At 35.6% G+C, this 25,737-nt stretch overlaps 1 protein-coding gene across 1 annotated transcript; it reads right to left on the bottom strand.

Annotated features, from left to right (window-relative positions):
* Positions 1-4,398: 4,398 nt before the first annotated feature.
* Positions 4,399-25,068, bottom strand: LOC121410282 (lysine-specific demethylase RSBN1L-like). The gene is made up of 5 exons (XM_041602265.1): positions 24,693-25,068; positions 9,628-10,663; positions 8,636-8,809; positions 7,986-8,091; positions 4,399-5,925 (listed from the first exon to the last, which is right to left on the bottom strand). The coding sequence occupies exons 1-5, from the start codon at positions 25,015-25,017 to the stop codon at positions 5,236-5,238; spliced, it is 2,331 nt and encodes a 776-aa protein (XP_041458199.1). The 5' UTR covers positions 25,018-25,068; the 3' UTR covers positions 4,399-5,235.
* Between the last annotated feature and the right edge of the window lie 669 nt (positions 25,069-25,737).

Here is a 25,737-nt window from a genome sequence, read left to right as displayed (position 1 = left end):
ATTAAAAATGGGCTTCAATAGGTGGTCAATTCTTATATATAATAGGTTTAATATTTACAGTAAAAAATTATCACACATTTCACAAGCAAAAAGGAAAATACTTTCTAGTTCAGGTCTTTATTAAGTTCAGAAAGTGATCACATTTGAACATACTGTCACAAGACATATTCTAAATTACATATCTCATCATTTTTTTTTACAATTAAATACAATAAATACTCAGGGAAACTGGACATACATAAAAAAATCATATTCATTAGAATCCAAAATATGTATGTTGTTTGCTGGCATTTAGTAGCACTGCCAAAGTGTATTGATTGTGATAATATATTTATATGTACTTCTTTTTCTTATTTTCATTCAACAAGGAATTTACTATAGGATCCAGTTATTAGTAAATTATTTCAAGTTTATTGACTGAAATCCACTAACTGAAAGAGATAGAAAAATAGAAACTGGTGGCAATTTCAATGTTTGAAATGAAAATCATTTTGAAGGAAAAAATAAACTAATATACATAGCACAGAATATATACATGCTTACAGAAATTACATTTTATGAGACACTTAATAACTTAGGGTGGTTAATTCAAGTTCAATGTACAATCCTTAATAAAAAAAAGATGAATACTTTCTAGATACTTAAATTCCAAGATGTTCACTACAGACATTTTACACTGTATAAAGCTTAATATATTAAGTGTTTTCAGTTTAAAAAAAAAGAAAACATAATATGACAACTTGAAGGAATGCCTGCATGTATGTGGATGAATACATTGATTCATAACAAGGATTGCTTTGAATGTGGTTTGACAAATATTTCGATCTATATGTAACTCCAAACATTAATGTTTCCTATGATAATAAGTTGTGTTCAGTCTTAAATGTCATGGTCTAGAAAAATAATTGTCCCTCCCCATAATTTATCATTAAAGAAAAACAATCAAGCCTTTATGATAGGAGTATCAAGTACGGTAACTTGTTCACTGTACAGGTAAATGTGTTTACAAAACTATACTGTAAATGCTCATTGCATGAATGCTAATATTTTAAAAAGGTTACGTTTAACACTGTCTTGACATTACATAATTCTGAGCAGTAAGGTCCCTTTTCTCAAAATGAAGCCAAAAAAGAATTGCACCTAAAAATCATTAAATGTTCTTTAAAAAACTGAAAAATTAAATGTCTGGAAACACCTTCACCATCCCTATTTTATTCTATACACTCCATTGTTACAATCAATATCCACAAGAAATGAATTAAATTTTGATTTTGCAGTCACAGTTATCAGAAAAGTGTTTGCATGAATCTGATGGTTTTCTTTTTCTTTTTTAAATCAATATGAAGATTATATACAACACACATCAAGCCTCACGTTACTTTCTTTAATTAAGACCTTTTTGATGTAAACATGTCTTTGACACACCAACAAACAAAATAAATAAATGGAAAGAAAGCAAGACAGACATGTACCACATCATTTCCAATCCTTAAGATAAGCACATTACATTCATTCTATTTTGAAAAAATATCATTAGCATCCAAAAATATTTTACATGTTGAAAATAGATTTTGCTACTAAATAGGTAAAGTGGAAATATATCATAAATAAATTAGAGCTTCAATAAATATGCCTAAGATATTCAATAAATATGTTGGTCAATTTCTGATGTTGGGGTTGATGTGCATTGTAGTTACAATGCGCTTATCAAAGGTAGCTGTACAAACGGATTAGAGGAAATATCCCATTATAAGAAATGAATAAATTCAAGGATGGGCATGTACTGTACGGTTACATAATAGTATGAAGGACTTGTATGAACCTACATGTCCATGACATGACCAAATATAGCAGGCACATGTACCGGTATTTATATTTTCAGTATATAAGCAAATATAAGTTAGTTTTCAATTGAACTTTTTGAAGCAACAATTGCACAGGTATTCACTGTAGGTGCAAAGATTAAATTGCAAAATGTACATGAATGAATGTGTCTAGGAAATCATTAAAGATGTGTAAAAAAAGAAAAAAAGATTACAAAGACTTCTATGGAATTTTATAATGTACAATGTAGATTAACTCTGAAGAGGGTGATTGTCAACAATTAAAAAACACCATTGTACTTGAATGTGAAATAAACAAAATACACTTGCATAAGTCTGTATCGTAAAGGAGAAGCATCAGTACAATGATATTGCATATCATTTAGGGACTTGGTTATCACCACCTTAAATAGGACAATAAGTTGCTATTCTCCATGAATAATTGTCACACAGGACGTTCATACATACACCATGTATTCATGTTTTCAAGATGACAAGATCTTTTAGCACAGCAATAGCCTTGCATGCAGACAAAAGCAGGGGGGGGGGTTAGAGGTGAAACATTACGACCCAGGTGAGTTAATTAGTACTGTATATCTGGGCTGTGTGGCCTGCTGTCAATGATCAACTTGAGATACATGCAGGTGTCAATAGGTGATAATGTATGATGTCATATATATATGTATGGTTTATTCATTGAAATTCACTAAAATGTCAATACAATGAAATTTGGGTACAGTATCATCATCATATTATATAGACCCTACTCACAAATGGAGGGGGGGGGGTGGGGTCCATGACCAAGGGAGAAAAAAAGAAAAAAAAGGAAACAAAGAAGTGTAATATTGAGATACAATGTTATTTTCTGAATACTATGTCAAAATCTAGCTCAAATTATATTTCAATTTCAAAACATATCTTCTTAATTCAGTAAAGCTGTACATGTTCTCAATCTAGAAAGAATAATCTACAATGGTTAAAAGAACTCAACTATACATGTATTGATGTCAATTTTTACATTAGTGATGTCAACCTACATGCACAAGTGTATACATATCTAAAATTAATCGAAATTGTTTGTTCCAAGGCAGAATATTAGATGCATTAATAAGTTAAGAATAGAGGATGAAACCCCTACAGAGAAGTACAAGAACACTGCATGCATAACAAATACAATTACTCAGGCACATTCAATGAAATGAATCATACAAAAAACATTGAATTGATAACCAGGTGTACTATGTACATTGAAAAGACAAGAGGCCTGATGTTGGGTAACAAGTAGCATGGTGATGCAAATTGCAATCAATCAAAATAGATTAATCTAATATACATCCATCAACAAGCTGCATTGATACAAGACAAGAAAACATGTGTTGAACATACCTTGAGCAGAGTAAAGAATGCTTCAATATACAGTACCTCTCTCAAATCAATCTCTTTGTACTCTGTAGAAAATTTAAATGTTTTCACAAGGAATTTCTTCCAAGAATTTAAATTGTTTTACAATGAGTTAGACGTAAATTTTGCAAAGTAAATTGAAACAAAATAATAAGTAGAAAAAAAGAAATCTACAATATATTATAATCATTAAAGGTAGCCTAAACTTATAGCATACAATATGTACATGCAGGTTGATTATCTACTACATGTAGATTTATATTACAAATGGTAATACAGTGTAAATAAGATTATTTATGATTAGAAAACACACATGCGAATGCAATAAATATAGAAATACACAACGTGAACACCATAAATTATTCTAAAAGGATTCTGGGTGAATCATAATTGTATTAACAGGACACTGGCAAAATTATCAAATACTCTCCAACTCAAGACTACTTTCTGTTCTGTAAGTTAATTGTACTTGAGTTTAGAACTGCATATCCTGAAAGGATAAGTCCACACCAACCAACACTTGATTTAAATAAAAAGAGAAAATCCAACAACCATAACAATAAATTTTAATCAAAGTTGGACGTAAAATAAGTAATGACATTTGAAGGTTTTGTTTAATCTCACAAAACAGATATGCACATCTTAGTCGGTATGCAAATGAGGAGACTGATGTCATTCACTCACAATTTCTTTGTACATGTATCTTATTATATGAAAATAAATATGAAATATTCAAATATTCTCCTCTTTGTCAAGTGAAACAAAGATTAATACCTTTCTGAACATGTGGAAAAAGCATTGTTTTGATACTATATAGTTGAGTCAAGTTGGTCTTTATTGTCAAATTATTGATGAAATTTTCAGTATTTTGCTAGTTTGATTTTTCTCTATTTATTCAAATCAACATTTTTAGAGGGTGGACTTGACCTTTAAAAAAATACAAAAGAATACAAGTGCCATACAATTACTAAAATGAACAGTTATTTTTTCACTCTCAATTTGAACTTCATGTTTTTATTAATGGTATCAATAAACTTTCACTTCATTTTCAAGCAGAACAAAGCTGAATTACTCATAAAATGAGGAGTCATGTAGAAAATCAATCAATCTATTTTGTATTTGTCTGGATCACTTTCAAGAATCTTCTGAAAATAGCCTCTCTTTTTTCGTCCCATATCATGAGGGGCCTGTCTAAAAGCAGAAAGAAAAATCTCTATACCTATTTGCCATGGGTTTACACATAGAAAACTAACTGATATAAAAGGAGGCAAGAATTGACTGTTTTTAATCATATGTAACAATAGTGGGAGCATACATCAGAAATTCTGAATATATTTTCTTAGAATGGTGAAATTCTAAATTTATTCATATTTTAAAATGTAGCACTGTACCTAATCCAGGTTCACAACTTGGGAGCAACTTGAATAACTATTATGCAAGAGAATCTTGAGCGTTACTGTACACTGTATATCCATGGTGGACTTATCAAATAAAAATGTGAAAGTCCATAATTTGAAGAAAATTATACATTTACATATTTTTATTTTGTATTTACCTACATGTACACCAAGATCAAAATGACACAAATCATAAAATCACTGATTGTATTTTATTTAAATTTCATGTGTGTACAATGTATCTGATGAGATCAAAGAAGAAAAGCACTAAAATTTCAGCTCAGTAGAATTTACCAACTCCCCTGGATTGAAAAGGTAAATAAAAATAAATACACCGATACACAGTACAAAGACACATCATGTGCATGTAATTGGTAGATAATACCTGAGAAGATTACTTATATTCATCATCTATTCATCCATCCATCCACCAATCCAACCATCCATCCATTCAATCATCGAAGCAATGAATAGCACTCATCAAGAGTTATAAATAAAAAGCATAGAAAATAGAACACCACAAAAAGCTAAAGGATACCTAGAAAAGTGGAAGATTTTCTCTATTAATCAGATGCACTGTGCTCCTTGAAAATACAAATCACCTAATCTCAGGTTTAAAACGTAGGCGTGGTATTGTCTTGCACTGGCTCACTTTCAAATTTGATCTTGGAAAGCTCTGGTTCAGGAGCTGTTTGCTCATTTATTGCTTCCATAGGAGCCTCCACTTCGTTTGAAACTGGATATACAGTGTTGGAATCCATCACTATCTCAGCATCCTTTTGGTCAATCTCAAACTCCTTAGATATTCCTTCCTTTCTTACATCAACCTCCTTCAAAATAGCTTCACTTGTATCCATATCTTCAATATTATTCATGAATACATCTACAGACTCTGGCACTGCTTCAGGCTTTATTGGGGCTTCCATTTTCACTCCCTCTTCTATCTTCTTCATTTCTTCTGTCTTGGCTACTGCTTCCATTTTTACCATTGCTTCTCTCTTCTCCACAGCTTCTGAATTTACTGTCATGTCCTTGGTCTTTCCTTCTGATATCTCAGTACTCTCAGCTTGACTCTCTTCCTGTTTGAGAGCCTCTTGGTCACTACTTTCATCTTCTTCTTCTGGATGGTAGATCTTGAGTCTGACATGCCAAGCAATACTGGTACAGGCGGAGATGGTCTTGAATTGATGGACAACGTTCCTTGGGATGAAATAGATATCATTATCCCGCAGCCTGATTCTAGCATAGCGTATTCCTTGTCTTCTCAACTGGTTCAACTTCGCATCCTCCACCCATTGAACACACTGCAAATAAACAGATATGAGAAAAAAAAATGCTAGCCAACATGTATACATTTCTTTCAGTTTGGTAAAGTCTGGCACATCAGTTTCCGTCGGTAAACAATGGGAACCAGTTTGATTTTGTCAGAACAGGTGCACCACGCAAAGTAAAACAAGTTAAAAGTCTAAACTGATTTAGATTTGAATGCAATAAATTTTATCATTCAAGTAAAATTCTTATGTGAATGAATTTCAAAGGTTAAATGACCAAAATGAAACTTTGGAAAGACAATCTGCCTGCAGGATTTCTAAAATTTCTCGCCAGAATTTATCAGCCTCAAGCATTATGATGTTGTCCAGTCGTTAGGCCACACTATTTTTATTTGCCCAGGATGGCACCATAGCTTAGCAACACCTCGAGGAGAGCAGCAAAGTCGTAACAAGTATAATGGGCTACACCGAATATTTTGACTTGAATAGTAAAATCTATTGCATGAAGATCTAAACCAAGTTACATGTAGATTTTCAATTTTTCATTATTGATGCAAAGAGCATCGACTGAAGCAACACTATTTTGCATATAAATATTTGAATTGTGTTCAAGTCAAATCACATGTTAATGTAAAAAGTGAAATTAATAAGATCTAGGCATAAGCAAGTTAAGAATTTTTACTTATTTTCATATAGTGCACAATGCTCCGATTGGAGCGTCACCATCAGATCCTGGTTTACAAAAATGATCATGCTAACACATCACTATCATATGAAACATATACCCATCTTCTCATGTTTGCTCTACATTTCTTTGGCCAACATCTGATTCACTTCACAGACTGCTATAACCATTGCATTTGTAGTGTCATCTCTGTCATATTAATTTTGTAATAACAACAGTTCTCTTGTATATAAAAAGCTAGTAAATAAAAAAGGAATCTACATACATGCATTAACCTAAACCCCATTTAAGAAAATGACACTATACAAAAGTTACAAATATTTGCTTGTACATTAAAAATTCTACATCACTCATCAGAATTCATGGCTACATCCTGATGGGGCCTGGTGTCATCCTACTTGCTGCTCACAAACAATTGAAGGGACAAGCCTGGTCAACTAAGTACTTACAGGAGCTCTAGCAATAAGGAAACCAGCCCTCACAGGTAGCCAATCAGACAAATGACTGATGACAAAACAAATTTAAGATGTGAACAATAATAATAATAATAATAATACTTCTCTTTCCTTTCCTCATGAATTACATTACCTGCCTGACCCAGGTTAAGGTAATACCTGTTGTTCTCACACAAATTTTGGTAACCACAGACTAAGGGTATCTGTTTATCAATTTTAATCTTATGTGCTTTCTTTACAATGCCATGTCTTCTCTGATGAACTGTTGCACTGCAGCATGAATATTCATGAGAGCTTATTGAATAGCTGCAGCACAGTTGTCTTGTTATCTTAGCATTGCTTTTGGCTTTGCCAGATGCAAATCACTCTATTTAAAGAACTCTGGAATTCCACAGTATTGATGGGGTCAAATCACTTGGAAAAAAACAGAGTGGATTATGCTTTAGGTGGGTGGGACTAACTTGTCATTTAGTCCCATCATACCCCCTGTTAAGGGGGATGTCCCGGGGGATCTCCCAGTACCCAGGACATCCCCTGAAAAATCGACAGTTTGGACGGTCTGGAGGTTTGTCCCCCGTCTCCCGGTTCTATCCCCCGGGTTTTTCGAAGGAAGGGTGACCTTGGCTCGTTATCCGAGATCGCGCACCTGTTTTAATCATTAGTGTGCATGCGCGAAATGTGGTGTCAAGAGAACTGCTTCCGCTCAGTACTGTGCCAGTGCTTGGCTAGCTGCAAGTAATTGCATTTCCCGCGTTATTATGTGCGTGCGGGCGCGCCTCACGTAACCATGCCGATGACCTAGCCTACTCATCCCCCGTTGCCAATCTCCCAGACACTGGGGATGTATGGACGGTCGGTAGTAAAGAGATAAGATTTCTCTCCCCCTTCCCCCGGGTGACAGTCTGAATGGCCTGTATATTATGGAGTTCAGAATATTTTTCTCCTGAACTAACCTGTGAAACTGGAGGTTCGTGTAAATCTAGCTGCATGGCTTCTGTGACATCAATAAAACTAGCTGAATGGAATGCAATCACATCTTTCACTTCTCTATTAGGTCCCCTGTATGTTGAAATAAAATGGATGTCATATGAATGAAAAATATTGGTGGAAGTTATTCAACCTGACAGCCAAGAAAGCAAAAGGGCTTGTTGGTCAGCAAGTTAAAAACATCATTAGCAATGAGGGAACTAATTGCTTTAGGTTGTCTCTGAGGGACTTTGCAATAAGAATAAAGGTCTATAATAACATGGATCATTAGGGGGCTGTGTTTTAAATTGTGAGCCATCACACCTATTAAATAAGTGACAGTGCTTACAAGCAATGCAATTAAATCAAATAAAATTTAATTCCATTCCATTCAATTCATTTCAATTCTATAATAACTGTTATAAATAAATAAATTGTATATATAAGAGGCATGCTCAATAAAGCAGCAAGTATGTAGTATATCTGATTTGTAGTATTGTAGGTTCTTCATTCACAACAATCACACTGAATACTGCATCTCATCAATAAGTTCCCCAGGAGCAATAAAAGTTTGGTGGATTAACAGATCTGACATTTGTTGACATTTTAAACATAATAAATAGAATTGTCAGCTCACCCATAATCATTGACATGTACTGCTTTGAGGACTCCTACAGCAGCTGTAGTGACCCTATCAAATCCTTGGCCAACATGGTCAGCATGACATCTGGTTCTATCCTCTACCAGTACTTCCCGAGGTTCGGATACACGAGGTAGGTATTGAAGATTCTTCAGCTCATTCAGGCCAGTTCTATTTAACAAAGAGTCACAATAAATTTTCAATGTATAAAAATAATTGCAAGTGTAATATCTGGGGAGCATTTCATGAAAGGACTTGTCGGACGTTTTATCCGACAAGTCCTGTTTTATCCGACAGTTACTATAGTAACAGTGCTTCTCAACCAATCAGAATCCAGGAAAGTTGTCAGATCTGACAACTTGTCTGATGAAAATTTTGATGAAATGCCTCCCTTGAATAGTTGTAGTGTAATTCAAGACTGGGTCAAATCAATATAAAAACCAATTCTCAAACAAGGCCATCAAGCCCTAGAACAGATATGGCAAAGCTGGGGTATGGTCAGGCACCAATAAAACAATTCTCTCTATTCATTGGATAAAGTAACTCAAACAGGTACGATTGCATTAAGCTGACTGATAAAGCTCGGGATAAATTGATTTTTGGAATGACACAATCGATGTTGTCTTAAATTTTATGTTCAATAATGTCACACAAAGGGTAAACTCAACGTTAAGACAGATGTGCCAGCACTGGCATATAGCTCACCAAATTTCAATAACTTTAAAATCCTACCCAATTTACAAAGGAAAGTAAAACTGTACAGCATTATCATGATAGCATAAAGGATGAAATTTCTCCTTTCCAATTATTTCCATTAAGTTTGCTAAAATGTATAAATACATAATTCAGTTCAAACTGAAATTATTATTTTTTTGAATTGCAACTCAAGTGAAAATCTCTTATTCAATATTTTAGTATCTAAATAATTAAATATCTGTATAAAAAACACTTGCTAAATCATTACACTATTGTATGTATGTGTAACTCACCTTCGTTTCTTCATTGGTGATTTTGGTAAATCAGCTGGAGGTACAAGTTGCTCACCAGGACGAACCCATAAGATTGGTCCATCATTACTCTCTTTCCTGGACTCCATCTTAACTGCAGACATGGGACCCCATGGCATGGAATGCTTTAAGAATGGATTCTCCTCCAGCATACACAGAAAGTGTTCAAAGTAATCTCCGACCTCCTCGTTGACTGTACCCACTAGACTCATTTGCAGGAGTGGCCCTGACCTGCAGGTGCCATTACAGTATGTCTTCTGTACCTCAGCATAGTACTCAGGCATTGTGGTGGATACAATATCAGACTTTCCCATAAGCTCACGTTTGACAATTGTCTGTGGATGCTTGGCAGCAAAATAACCAATGAAATCTGGCATATACGAGGCAGCATCATGCACTATTCCCATCACATGTTCAGTAACACCTTCTGTTTTTTCCCCAAAGACAAGCTCAAAATATTCCTCAACCAACTGCTTCATATCATCATCTTTCAAGTGTGCAATTTCCTGAGCATAAACATGAACTACAGAAGCATCACCATTTGGTTGGTGCTCAATGTGAATGTACTTTGAAAATTTTGACTTCTTTTCCTGACCAGAGTCTTTATTAGAGACATCCACACTGTACTCTTTGTCTATGAAGAACTGATTTGAGAGCTTGTATTCAGGGCTTCTGTCCTTATTGAAGAATAAAGGAGACTCTGGCTGTGAATGAGGAGTCTGCTTCATGGGTGAGGGCGAAGGAGATGATGAAACTTGGGGTGAGACAGGGATATTTGATACTCCGGAATGCTCTTTGTCAGCATCACCTTTCTGATGTTCATGAGCTTGATGATGGTGGTGACGATGGTGATGGTGCCCTCTGTGATGGCGGTGATGCTTGTGGTGTTTTTTGGGTTTGTGAGTTATGATGTCAGATTTTTTTATATGGAGCTTGAGCTCACATAACCCATCCTTTTTCACAATCCTGGCAGGTGATGTGGTAGATGTTCCTGGAGTGATGATAGGTTTCCCTTCAGCTGGAAAGAATTAAATAAATAGAAAACTGTTTTCAATACTCATTGTTTCAGTACCGCTAATAATTTTCATTCAACCAGTATTCTTAATATGTAAAGTATATGGAATGGCTCATAATTAGATGCCTAGAGATAATCCAAGAGCTACAGTGTAGGGCCAATATTTCACCAATCACAGATGAGTGTAATATTGGTCCTAACGAGTGGAATATGCATTTTCTAGTATCCTGTGAAATAATTAAAATCATTAAAAGGTAGTTTTTACAATTGACCTTCCCTGATCTATCAGCGAAGACAGGAGGACTGCTAAAATAAAGAAATTCAGAGTCCTCAAAGACTATGATATCGACCAATCAAAGGCCTCTATTATACATACATATGGCTATGTGGACATGTTTATTGTTTGTTTGCCATTAAAGTTACTCCACTGCAGAATTGCTGCTGATTATCTAAAGGCCACCGCACACCTTACTACCTGACTGGCTTGCGACTGAGTGAGGGGAGATGCGACATCACAGCTCTTGTCAGCTTGAGAGTCGCAGACCAGTCAGAGACAAAGCGCAAGAAAAATCATAATGATTTGACATGTTGAATCCTTACAACTGGATTGCAAGCTCAATCCATCTTCCAGACATCAGAATACCGACACGTACATGATATGCAATGCACATACGCAGTAGTAAGCAGTTGCTATAACAAAAAAAAAAGTTCGTGAAAGAGTTGCAGATCATGCACGCGATTCAATATAGCAGCAGTGCTGACTTTGGAAATTACTACTTCTACAGTTGTATATAATTATTGACAAACACATCAGTCACATAATGATACACTACTACGTTCATTGACAATTAATGACATTTGAACTTGATCATGTGACATAAGACTTGGTTACCCTATATCCATTTTATATATCTACATGTACATGTATAAACTTTAAAAGTTATGACAGCAATCTAATTACCTCCAAAATGGCCAAAGTTCAATGACCTTTTATAATGACCTTTGAATCTGGTCATGTGACCTTAAACTCGCATGAGATGTTCAGCGATAAATGTACTTGATTACTCTTATGTCCAAATTTCATGAATTAGATCCATAAACTTTCAAAGTTATAATGGTAATTTAACAGATACATGTACATGTACCCCCCACGTTGCCAGAGCTCAATGACTTTTGACCTTAATCATGTGACCTGAAATTCGCACAGGATGTTTAGTGATAATTGATTACTCTTAATGTCCAGTTTTATGAACAAGATCAATAAACTTTCAAAGTTATGATGGTAATTCGACAAATACCCCAACTTGGCCAAAGTTCATTGACCTATAATACATGTACCTTTGACCTTGATCATGTGACCTGAAACTTGCACGGGATGTTCAGTTAAATAATTGATTACTCTTTACATGTATGTCCAAGTTTCATGAATCAGATCCAAAAATTGTCAAAGTTATGATGGTAATTCAACAAATACCCCCAACTTGGTCAAAGTTCATTGACCCTAAATGACCTTTCACCTTGGTCATGTGACTCGAAACTCAGGCAGGATGATCAGTAATACTTGATTAACCTTTAACACAGGATGCATGTCCGAGTTTCATGAACTAGGTCCATACATATTTTCTAAGTTATGATGACAGTTCAAAAACTTAAATTTACATGTAGGTTAAGAGTTTGATATTGATTCACCCAACATGGTCTAAGTTCATTGACCCTAAATAACCTTTGACCTTGGTCATGTGACCTGAAACTCAGGCAGGATGTTCAGTAATACTTGATTAACAAGGTTGTGACCAAATTTCATGAACTAGGTCCACATATTTTTTTTTAAGTTATGCTGTCTTTTAAAAAAACTTGACCTTTGGTAAGATGGTGTTGACAGCACCTATAGTCTCACTCTGCTATGCAGGTGAGACAAAAATGGTGCATAAATGCACTCTAATACCCCTTTAATAAACCCATCCTCCAATTAGCCGCCTAAGAGTAATGCGGATAATTCAATAAAAATTGCGTTCACAAACTCCGAAAATAATCCGCACTATTTTTATGAGCGCCTGTCCTGAAAAAGGCAGATAATCGTCATGACAACTGCACACGCCCCCTCCGATGCGGTTGTGTTGGAAAAGGGTGACCTTGTGACCGCACCATGGCAATTATCCACATTATTTGGAAATGCGTTCATAAAGTCAAAATCTGGTCCCGATGCTGGTATTATGCGGATAATAGCAGCATCAAAATAATGCGGATAACTCTGGTCCTCCTCTGATTTTACGACCAAATTATGCTGCTATTAGCCGCATAATTGGGTTTATGAAAGGGGTACAAAAGTCACTAACAGCTTGGCACTTTGAACACCTTGTGGTATGGGTCGAATGGTGAAAAATGTTTGTATTGAATGCAAATTAATTATAATGTTTTATAATATCAATTAAATTTTTGATTTTTGTAAAAAAAATATATGACCATGGGCTTTCTTGTGCTGTGGTCGCATTAATTGCTGAAATTGACCAAATTGGTCAAACTCTGGAAATTGCTCAAGACATGATGAATGCCTACTTTCAAAAACTTAAAATCATGTAAAAGTAATAACAAGGCATAAGCGATGTTGTGTCTCACCCACTTGTGAAAGTAACCAGATATATCGTGATTTGCAAATTGTATCAAAAGTTCATTGTAAAATAACTGGGATGGAATAACGTTTGTCCGAAGATTCTTGTACGTAAACTTTAATGTTGACCTCAAAACGACCTTTGACCTTACCATGTGACCTCTAAACACAATAACATGCAGGTCTCCTGAGTATCTGCACCAACTACCCGACAAGGTAAATTTACATTATTAGGCACATCATATTTCTTACATACATGTAATCCCTTCCTCATTCAGCATTCAGACTGAGCACTGGGTGATCATTATTGTGTAGTATTTCTTTTGCTTTTTCAAGTATTTTAATTCGACATACATCAATGGGGTTTAAGTCGTGTCCTGTTATTTTTTTCCTGCTTGTCTGACCATTCTACTTAGTATATTCAGATCTTTCTTGCGACAGCCTGTGTACCAAACCACACAATCAAATATGATGATGCTTTCAATAATTGATCTATAGAACAAAACCATTATGGTGCGGTCAACATGGAATGACTTCAATTTTCTTATGAAATACATCTGTTGCATTGCCTTCTTGTGAATTGAATTGCACTGATCTCCCCAATTTAAACCATCGTCAATAATGGTACCTTGGTATTTGAACTTATGAACTACTTCAATTTCCTCTTAATTGATTCTAACATGACAATCTCTTGGTTCTACTTGTTTATTATTTCTGAAGTCAAATATCATTTCTTTTGTTTTTGTTGCATTGAGATCTAACAAATTGTCATTACATCAGTTGGTAAACCAATTTACACAGTTTAGATAATCAAGTTCACATTCCTTAATTAGACCAACTATAACTGTGTCATGGGCGTATTTGAGGATGGAGACATTTTGGGAAAGGTAACGGCAGTCATACATGTACATGTAGAACAAATAGGATTGCAGAGAGCACACAGCCCTGAAGTGAACCTATATTCGTAAGTATGGGATCACTCAAAGCATCTTGGACGTGGACGCGCTGGATTCTATTCCGAAGAAAGTCAGTTAGCCACAAAATTAGGGACGGTTTCACATCCAGACATTTCAGCTTCTCAACAAGTCGATGGGGTTGAATAATGTTAAATGCTGATGAAAAGTCAACAAACAAAGTGCACGTGTATGATTTCTTTTTATCTGTGTGCTTGCAGAGAAGTTGATCTGTCACATAGAGGACTGCATCACGAACGGACTTCTTTCGGCTCAAAGGCATACTGATGGGGGTCAACCAGGTGCTTTATGGGTTGGAGAATATACATGTACTTCAGTATAATTCGTTCTAGGCACTTCATCGCTATTGAAGTCAATGCTACCGGACGATAGTCGTTGTGTTCAGAGGGGCAGGGCTTTTTGGCTACAGGGATAAAAATAGAAGACTTCCAGCAAAAGGGTATCACTTGTTTATCTAATAACATTTGGAACAAAACGGCAATGCCAGTTCTCTCTAGCAAATCACATAGTTCCTTTTCCAGTTATTAGATCAGGCCCGGATGCCTTCCTTAGATTGATTCTATTGAATTGGACTAACACATCTCTTTTTTTAATCTTAATAGTATCATCTCAAGAGTCAGTTAATTCAGCTATCTGTCTGTCTATTATATCACTGAAGTCATGGGTATCAAACCGTCCATAGAACCTATTAAGTTCATTTGCGATCTTAAAAGGGTCATCAACATTCGCTAGTGATTGATCTCTTTTGGGAACATAGTCGGTCATTGATTGCAAACACTGCCAAGCTGCTCGCGGATTATTATTTTGAAAGTGATTTTTGAGCGTTCTTCGGTGGTCTCGTTTCGCTCTGTTTATTTCCTGACGCAGTCTAGTGTGCAACGACTTTACAGTTAGTCGATCACCGGCATCGTGTACTCTTCTTAGTCTTTATCAATATCACTGACCTATCATGTGCTGTCAACAAAAGAAATGTGCCTTTGTTTGCTGATGATACTAATACTAAACTTTACAATAGGCCTATAGTGACTTATCAAAGATCAACAACCTTCAAGACGACCTGAATAGACTGGAAACATAGTCAGAGAAATGGAAACTGCCTTTCAACAGCAGTAAATGTAAAATCCTACACATTGGAAGGAATAATCCAGAAGCAAAATTTTACATGAAATCAGTAACTACTGAAAAGGAATTGGGAGTCACAATCAATAACCAAATGAAATTTCATCAGCATGGGTCTGTAGCTGTTAACAAGGCATACAAGCTGCTTGAGGAGGTGAAGAGTTCTAACTTTCACTCAGCTATTAACAAAAGTACCTTGCCAATTCTCTTCAAGACATTAATTAGACCACATCTGGAATATGAGAGTGTCATCTGGAATGGTAGATTCACAGAAGATGCCAAGAAGGTAGAGAGAGTACGTAGGCGGGAAACAAATCTTGTGAAGGATTTGAGAAACTTCCCATTTATAAATTAAGAAAACCAAGCACCTGCACATATCATCTCATTGAGCAATTTGTCCCTAGAGTTGATCACTACATGTACAAGTACTTGGGTAAGGGATCTACATTGGAATACAGTACACTGTCAGCACTCAGCAAAGCAAGTCGCACACTCAGGGTGTGTTTATGCTTGCATTGCGGAGACGGAATCAGAACGCCGATTGCAATTGTGGATTAGGGAGTGTACACGGTACGGGGGGGGGGGAGGATACTATGCGCGACCAAAAAACACGTAAAAAGGATGTCTTTTTCAAGACAGGGCACGTTACGTACGTAACGTAATAAGGGTGTCAAATTTATATATTGATTGTAAATATTTATCATTGTAATAATAATTATTTACAATCAATATTCAAATTTCATTATGTAATAAAAAACATTTTTAATCTATGAATTTTTCTTTAAAAAAGCACTTGGTAATACAGCTACGTACGTGTACGTCATATCGGAGCAGTTTAAAGGGTCAAGCCTATTGACTCGCAGTGTTTACAGTATGGATACATGACATTGGTCTGGTAAGAAATCTCTATTTTTTCTTATTTTTTGGGGAAACTATCAGACCTTTATACGCATTAGGTGTGTAAAGGTATGCAATTCAATAAAATTTTGGTCTATGTATCAGGGTTGGCACGTTTTAAACGGTGTGTTTTAAAACACCGTTTTTTTTTTTAAACATGTTTTAAAACACCGTATAGACTTGTGTGTTATCGTGTTATAAATTTAAGTTTAGATGAATGTTTTTTCTAGCGTTATTTTTCAAGTTGTGTATTATTTCTTCTAACTAAAACTCTTTTTCAACACCACTCCTCTTTCTCTTATTCTTTCTTCATTGCTTTGTTATGTTCCTCTTCTCCCTTTTCAATTGTGTACATCAATCCATATTAAGAATACTCTCATTTTAACAAACATATCTGAGTGTTGTGATCACTTTTTGGACAGCGAAAGAAACACTATTTAAAATGAGCTTCAAATACATGCACATGTAATAGAAGTAATTGAATGAAATGGAAGTGTTGCACAAGCACAATAATATTTTACAAATAGACTAAACCTGACATCATACTCTTGAGGTACACATAAAAGCAGGGATGAAGAAAAGAAATTTAAACAGTATAAGATAATCAGCTAGCAAGCCTTTACCCTAACAATCCCAGGGGACCTTAATTGCCCCCTAAAAATTTCTATGATAAATCCATAGACACGACAGGGCCACGCCATATCATTCAAGACTATTTTGGGGGTTCATGCATGGGTATGCAGGTTATGATACATCACAAGTGCATATTATCGGATCCCGAATTGCTCAAAAACGTGATTTCATGTATAAACCCAATGTGAGTTCTTGCCAAAATTTGTATCTGTATCATTATTTTTACTTATCGTTGATGATTGGAAAATTATTGCCAAAAATTTTCATTAGTAATAGAAAAAGTTTTAAAAATCTATATCACAAGAAATAAAAAAAAGTTTGAAAAACATTACCGGTAACCTAAATAGACTGATTTCGTTTTCTAAGAAGACTGAGGAGACTCCCTTATGATCTGGGCCGTCGATTGCGGGATCACAACAAAATATTTAATTCAAATTTTTCATTAAATCTCATTGGTAATTTATGCGTACAATCAAAAGTTTGCTCTAATTAACTAATTCCCCTGATATAATCATTTTGGGTTTTCAGATTCTTCATAAGAATCTGATTAAATGTTCTTTAAAAAATTCAACATCACATTTATTTTCATATGTTTTTTCAATGGAAATAGTCGGGGACTATATTTTGACCATAAACAAGGTGAAATTAATTTATTTTAATCGGTAAAAGGAAAAATAATGACACATTTATGAATTTTGCCTTAAAACACTATTTTCATTGGATTTGTACACAAATTCACATTTTTGAGTAATTTTGGGTCTGCATGCACTTACAAATTGTTGCATAATTTCAGAACCGCATACCAGGGGGTCTAAAAATTTGCGCAAGACTCGAAAAAGGAAAGTCTGTGAGTGACACATTTTGCACAGCGGATTTATCGCGAAAAATGACGAGGGGGGCTTAATCAGCCCCCAGTCTTATTAGGGTTAAAAAAACATTCTATAGTGACTTTTTTTTATACATTTGATCAGAATTCCTGAATTTAAAAAAATAAGTAGTTCAAGGGCTTTATTTATAGATTTGAATTGAATTTGTAATTCATGCAATAAAATTGGTATAATTGATTCAAATGAAATAAAGCATATTGATTTAATGAAATTAAGATTTGAAACCCCATGTACGTCAATTTCTTCCAATGTGCAAATTCTTTTCGCCACCAGCCCCCCCCCCTCGATTTACAAGACTCAATATACATGTACCTCCTGACTACATGTACATGTATTAGGAATAAAATGGAAACTTAGCTTTTCTTTGTGGGCATTCAATGTCCATGACTTTTTAGTAATTTGGGGGGGGGGGAATATGAACTTTTCTGTTGGAAATTCATTAACAAAATTGTGGTTATATATTTTTTTTAAACATTAAGAGCTTAAATTAAGCTGTATTTAATGTATAGTTTAATTGATTTACAGAAAATTGCATCACTCGTTGGAAAAAACGTTTTGAAACGATTTAAAACGTTTCAAAACAATAAAAAATGTTTTTTATTACAACCCTGCTATGTATGGACCACTAGTTCTAATGTTAAATATGAAGGGAATTCCCTTCTGGACTACGATCTTCTACACACTGGCATAGCCTGCCTTGTCTAGGCTCAGTGATCAAATGACAATATCAAAATCATAAAAAATATGATCACTGAGCCCTCTAGGCTAGGTCTAACCCAGGTAGCTCCCACCCGCTTTGCGGGCGGGAGCCCAGGAGCTCACTGTGTATTTACCCATACTCACAGGACTAGGGTAGACTATGGTCAAAATATCTAGCAAAATGAATTGTGAAACCAGAAATTATGCACTTACCAAGATTATATGGATGAAGGTCTATCGTGTGGCAGTATCCCGACATTGAGGCACAGACTGGAAGCTCAAAAAACAAAAAGTTCTGTCACGATACCTCTCCTAATTCTTTCAAAATTCATTACAAAATGGCCGATCAAGACTGGGGTAGAAGGAGAGAACTTTTTTTTTTTGAGGTTCCAGTCTTTGCCTTGATGTCAGGGTACTGCCACAAGATCACTTGTTCACTGCTACCACCCTGCCTGTGGGGAATCTACAGGTAGGACTATGGTATGCCAATGTTGTACAGAGCACACACTTTAAAAAAACATTAAAATATCACTTTTGTGACCAAAATTACAAATTTCCATACAGTTGCAATTTCATTTTCATTAGTAACTTGGGAATAATTTTTCATTCACCAGAGCGCTCAAAAACTTGAATTTTGGGCATATATTTGTGTACGCCCTCTATTGGTGGAAAGTAATATGGCAAGAAAATTTTCATTTTCTGATCTCTATTTTTAATCAAGAGAAAAATGATTTAAAGAATCAAATTTAAATAAGAGCCAAGTTGTATGAATAATAGATGTAATGGAAACTTTCAGTGTAAAAAAATCAAGCAGAGAAAATAAGCCAAACATTGCCACCCTTATTGCATAGAGCTATTAACAGAAGGAGATCTGACTCTCTCAAACGCTTTGCCCCATGCGCGGCACCGCTAATCCCCTCTCAGCAGGGTCCCTCACGGCGCATTACAGAGGCCGCTCGTAAATCAGATAAGGAAAGTTGATCGACGCGATCAACAGCTCGGGTTTGCGCTTGCGCAGTAGTGTTTTCACCCATAATGCATTTCACATCGGCTTCACGAATTTTATGCAAACATGGCGGCTCACGATTTCGAACGTCGTGATTTCGAAGACGAAAATCTGGTTTTGGAACCAGCTGAATGCAGGCCTGACCAGATTTCACAAAAAGAAATACGGGACAATCGACAAAGTACGCTGCATGAGCGGATCGACCGAGCCAGGTCTTAAAAAAAGATCAACAAAGGAGGCTACACGGTGTTCGACTTGGGGAAAAATGTACAGAATTGGAAGGTGGGGGGGGGGTGAACGAAAGAATGAAGGAGGGAATGAAAAGGCGAAAGAAAAGAGTTGAATTGAGAACGGATAGAAAGAAAAAAATGAAGGGGAAAATGAAGGAAAAAAAAGGAATGTTAGAATAAAATGATGAAAGATAGAATAAAAGAAAAAACGTTTCCGTCATTATTTGAAATGAATTTAGAAGGAAAGAAAAAGAAAAGAAGGAAGGGAAGATGTGTGAAAGAAAACATAAGGGAGAGAAATAAAAGAAACAAGAAAAAGGATGAGGAAAGAAAGAACGAATAAAAGAAAAATGCTTCCTTTATTCTTTGAAAGAAAGAAAGACGGGACAATCAACAAAAAAGATCAAAAGAGATACACAATGTTAGACATGTGAAAAATATAAAGAATTGAAAGGGAGGGTAAATGAAGGAGAGAAAGAAAAGACAAAAGGAAAGGAAAAATGAAATGAAAGGGGAAAATGAAAAGAAAAACATTAAAGAAAATTAGAATAAAAGAAGGATGAAAGAAAGAATAAAAGAGAGAAAAAAGGTTTCCGTCATTCTTTGAAATGAATATAGAAAGACAAAAAAAAGAAAGGAAGGGAAGATGAATAGATGTGTGGAAGACAAAATAAAGAAGAGAAAGGAAAAAAGAAAGTGAGAAAGAAAAAGGGGAGGAAAGAAAGAATGAAGGAAAGAAATATTTTCCTTTATTCTTTGGAAGAAAGAAACAAACAAAGAAAGAAGAAAATAGGAAGGGAGGCAGGAAGGGAAAGAAAATTATAAGGGAATAGAATTGGAGGGAAAAATAAAATAAAGAATGAAAGAAAGGAGGAAAGAGAGGGAGGAAAGAATAAAGAGATGAGAGAATGACAAAAAGAGAAAATAATGGAAGGAGAGAACGAAAAGGGGGACAGGAAGTGAGAAGGAAGCAAAGAAAAGTTTAAGGAAAGAAAGAATGAATGAATTCAGGAAATAAGGAATGGAAATTTGATAAAGAAAAGTAACAGAAAGAAAGACAAATGAACAGAGAGAGAGAGAAAGGTTCAGGAAAAAAAGATCGGAAATAAAGATAGATGGAACAAAAAAGGGAAAGCAGGAAGGATATAAGGATGAACAAAGAATGATACAAAAGAAAAAGGAAAAAAGTTCAAACTTCAAGCAAACAAAAAAATCAAGTCATCTAACAAAAATCATAATGAAGTTTGGTGTTTTTTAATATATTTTCAGAATTTTGAAAGACTAACATTATTTAGAAATGAGTAAAATTTTAAAGTGAAACACTGTCAAACTTAAAAATTAGATGAAACAGCGGCATCATACACAACAAGACTCAAAACGAAAGCTGAAACAACAAGATCTAGTTATGAAAACTAAATAATTTGTTCCACCGATTACATCTCCAAATTAGTTTCATTGTTATCTCTGCTCGTCATCTGTTGGTTATTTGATGAAAAAAAATCACCACTTTTAAATGCATTAACGACATTTTGTTCAATATTCTTAAATACGGGACAAAAAGGCGTCCCGGGAAGGGTTTGTCGGGACGCCGGGACAAAGGAGAAAAATACGGGACAATCCCGGGAAATACGGAACGTCTGGTCACCCTGGGAGGGAGGGAAATAAAGAAAAAGGACACAAATTAGAAGGAAAAAATATAATAAAGAATGAAAAAAAGGATGAAAGAGAGGGAGGAAATAATTAAGGAGAGAATTTAAAAAAAAGAAAATAATGGAAGGATCGAGAAAGAATGAAAAGAAAGGGGAGAAGGAAGCAAAGAAAAGTGGAAATAAAAAATGAAGGAAAAAAGGAAATCTAAAATAGGACGGAGAGTAAGACAAACAAGGAAAGAAAAATGAACAGAGAGAGAAGATCAGGAAAGAAAGATAAGATGGAATAAAAAAAGGGCAAAGAGGAAGGATAGAATGATGCCAGAAAAAGGATATGAAAGAAAGAAGAAAGTACAATCTTAAACATACAAAAAATCTCCTAATCTAACAAAAATTATAATGATATTCGGTGTTTCTTAATATATCTAGAACAGAAGTAGAATGTTTTAGAAATGAGGGGGGGGGGTCAGGTGTCCGGACACTTTATATTTTGGAAGCCTTTTTTTTCTTTAGATTAAACTAAAGATATGAATTCAATAATTGTAATCATCTTTTATTTTGTTCTCTAAAATAATTTTAAATCATGATTATTTTTGGTCCTAAAAATTGTAAAACTTCGCTTGTAATTTTTTCCAAATGACTTTGTAACTTAAAATGAATCGTCCTGACATAGAACTGGGTATACTTCTTTGTGGTCCCAAACATGTTGTTTTTAATTTCTTTATTATGTAGAATAACAATTTTTATACTTTGTTCTCCTTTTTACTGGTTTGTAAATTAAATCTGTTCGCTCCGCGGCCCCTGCTATTTTCCAAAAACGATACAGAGACAAGAGCTGAGCGAGCACGGCTCCCGTCATTCATTACACTCACTTTCAACTTACACAAATAGGAATGCGTGGGGAACCGGAGGGTACTCCACGATGCGACAATCGCCAGAGAAATGCCCCGCAGATTCGTCGTTATATTATCGATTCTATTGTACTCTTGCAAATGATCTTGGCATGAAAATTTAGCTCAAAATATGCTCTTTCATCTTATTATAATTTCTAAAACAGGTACGGGTAGGAAAAGATTTAACCATGGAAGAAAAACAGACATACTGAAAATTACCAATCTCCAACTTCCTCCGTTTGTAATTTTGTTGAGTCAATTCAGATTGCAACGTATTTGGTATGTATGCAAAGGGGATCATCTCAGAAGTTCAACCATACATAAAAGACGTACATCAGGAATCCGTACGAAGAGATATGGATGTTAGAAGAACAGCAAGTCGTGTTTCAATTTTGAAAAAAAAACAGCTCGGGGGAAGTTATGTGGGAGAACGTTGTTTACGGCGGTGCCTCGCAGGGTCCTTCAAAAAATCTCTGACCTCAGATTTTACGAGGGGGCTTATCGCGTTATGTAAGCGTGCTCTAACTTTGGCCTGGCGGCTCGCCGATTGATGTTAGATATCGTTCCTTCGCCCGAAGGAAGCAATAACAAAGGATTAACAGAGGAATTGGAAGATGGTTCTCCTTCTCTGTTAGCTCCATGCTTATTGTGCCACACATGGAGATATAACTGAGAACCACCCATGGTTTCAAATCATCTCGCGTGTGAAGGATTCATATGCACCTGGTACACAGGAATCTTTCTCACCATTTTAGCTCAAATAGCTATGACTTTACATCATAGCTAAGAATTCTAATTGTGCTATGACACTTACCGAACCATATGGATCGTTTGTTGACTTCTCTTTGCTGTTTTTTTAATAAAATAAAAGCATTTTTTCGTGATCTTCACGTAGATGCCTCTGGATCAGCGTGGATATCAATTTTTGCCTAAAGAGGGCGCGCGATACTATTCACAAGCCGGTTTGTTTACAGTTCTGCAGCTTGTACTGCTAGCTGCATTCTAGGCAATCAGCAATATTTTCTTGCTCGTTCAATCCACTTTCTTCATCATCTTGTCAAAAGATGGCGTACTTTACCTACATGTATAAGTATATATATACATGAGATGCAACCTCTTGATTTTTGGTACAATTTCCTATTATGCGCCGACGACTTGAATAATGTTCGATAGGCAAAATTGAATTCCGATTGTTGTTTGCGTAATTTCCACCGCAGTATTAAGGATAACTAAGGACGGATCGAACGGTTGATATTTGGAGATAAGCGATAAAAACACTTTTATAAATAATTCCTTTTTAAAATGAACTTAAAATACGAATGTAGAATTACAAGATTAACATAGTGGAGAAATATTAAAAGGTTTGGCGTGTTTTATTCCCTCACATTCGTGTGATGAATGAAAACGTCAAAGTCCACTATGAAATCACATGCGTTGTGCGGGGTTAGTATTACTAACCTCGCATGTTGTGTGAGTGACTGAGAACAAGGTTATATTATAACCTTGTTAATTAAACATGTTGAATGAGTGCACAAGATAGATCTTCTTCATCCATATAATTGTAAGTGCATAATTTCTTTTTTTTAATTGATTTTGCTAGATATTTTTACCATAATCTACCCTTGTCCCGTGAGTATGGTAAACACACGGTGAGCTCCCTGGGTCATGTGGGTTACTTAGGCTTAGCCATATCATAACCTTGTTCATTGAATGAGTGGGCTTAGCCACTCATTCAATGAACAAGGTTATAATATAACCTTGTTCTCAGTTATATCTCCATGAGTGGCAAAATAAGGGTGGCAATGTTTGGCTTATTTTCTCTTTTTCTTTGGGGCAAATGCTTGATTTTTTTACACTGACAGTTTCCATTACATCTATTATTCATACAACTTGGCTCTTATTTAAATTTGATTTTTTAAATCATTTTTTTCTTAATTAAAAATAGAGATAAAAAAATGAAGATTTTCTTGCCATATTACTTTCCACCAATAGAGGGCGTACACAAATATATGCCCAAAATTCAAGTTTTTGAGCGCTCTGGTGAATGAAAAAATTATTCCCAACTTACTAATGAAAAATAAATTGCAACTGTATGGAAATTAGTAATTTTGGTCACAAAAGTGATATTTTAATGATTTTTTAAAGTGTGTGCTCTGTACAACATTGGCATACCATAGTCCTACTTCTAGATTCCCCACAGGCGCAGGCAGGGTGGTAGCAGTGAACAAGTGGGCTTAGCCACTCATTCAATGAACAAGGACAAGGTTATGGGCTTAGCCAGGGACCAGTCCTGATTTTTTTTTCACAAATACCTCAATCTGAAGATTTATTTGGAAACAAAGTCAAACTAAGTGTAAGACCAAAGTGTTTAGCCTTAGCTTTTGCCCCCCCCCCTCACTTCCCAATCATCATGTTCATAAACAATGCCAATTATTACCAGGCTCATCCCCACGGCTTGAGGGCTTGTGTTTCTGCCTGCTGGGTGACGGGGAAAGTTCTGGGTCGCTTGTGCTCGAATACCGTTGCCTATAGTCACTGTACATGTCCTCCATGTAGCCCGAACTGGACAAACGTCGGTAATCGTGTTGTACTCTTCGCCTCTTTCCATATTCTGGACTGCTCAGAACTCCTTCTTGCGATTGATTATTATCCGTTTTCACATCTGAAAAGACAGGAATGGAATTTCCTTCTTCTGGGGCCTTGTTTTCCACATCTGAAGTGAAGCCTGTACCAGGCCTCGCAACGGTCTCTTCCTCTGCCATGTTTTTCTTTTCCAAGAATTATCAGAAAATGCTGGGAAGTGACAATTGTAAATACGGAATAATAGTGTACGTTACGGACGTCGATTTAAATTTCAAACTATTACAGTGATAACGAAATGTTGCAGAAACATATACCAGAGCCCCCGTCTTACAAAGAGTTGCAATTGATCCGATCTAGAAGGAGGGGGGGGGGCAGTGGCTTATATTAAAAAAAATCAATAGAAAATGAGGGGACACGTACAACATGGCATATATGTGGCAAAGTTCTTTTAAAAATTTCTGAGTAAGCGAAACGATCGACCTGCAGGGCTGCAGGCAGGGCCCTGACGATTTTTTAGTGGGGTACGTATAGGTGTTGACATTTGATAAAGTCTCTCTTCAAAGATGGGAAGAGCACAATGGAGTTTTCTACTGTTCTTTTCTACGCACACACATGCAAGGGCAGGGTACATGGAGTTCAGCCTTTGCCAATTATAGGGGGGGGGCGATATTTTTTAACCCATATTTTCCCCGATCAGCCGCTACTTTGATTTTTTGTTATTTTTTTAAGCGGGCCGGTAGTCCTAATTAACAGTCGCTATATTCGTTTTAAAACAATATATAAATACATAATAATCTCACATATTTAAATAGTGGGAGCACGAATATTGCGTTGGCTATCTAGGACTCAATGTATTTTGTCCTTAAAACTGAACATTCCAGGCAGTGTTTGTGATCGGC

The sequence above is a fragment of the Lytechinus variegatus genome, chromosome 3 (assembly GCF_018143015.1).
Source record: "Lytechinus variegatus isolate NC3 chromosome 3, Lvar_3.0, whole genome shotgun sequence".
NCBI lineage: Eukaryota > Metazoa > Echinodermata > Echinoidea > Temnopleuroida > Toxopneustidae > Lytechinus > Lytechinus variegatus.
This window is presented reverse-complemented; position numbering and strand designations above follow the sequence as displayed.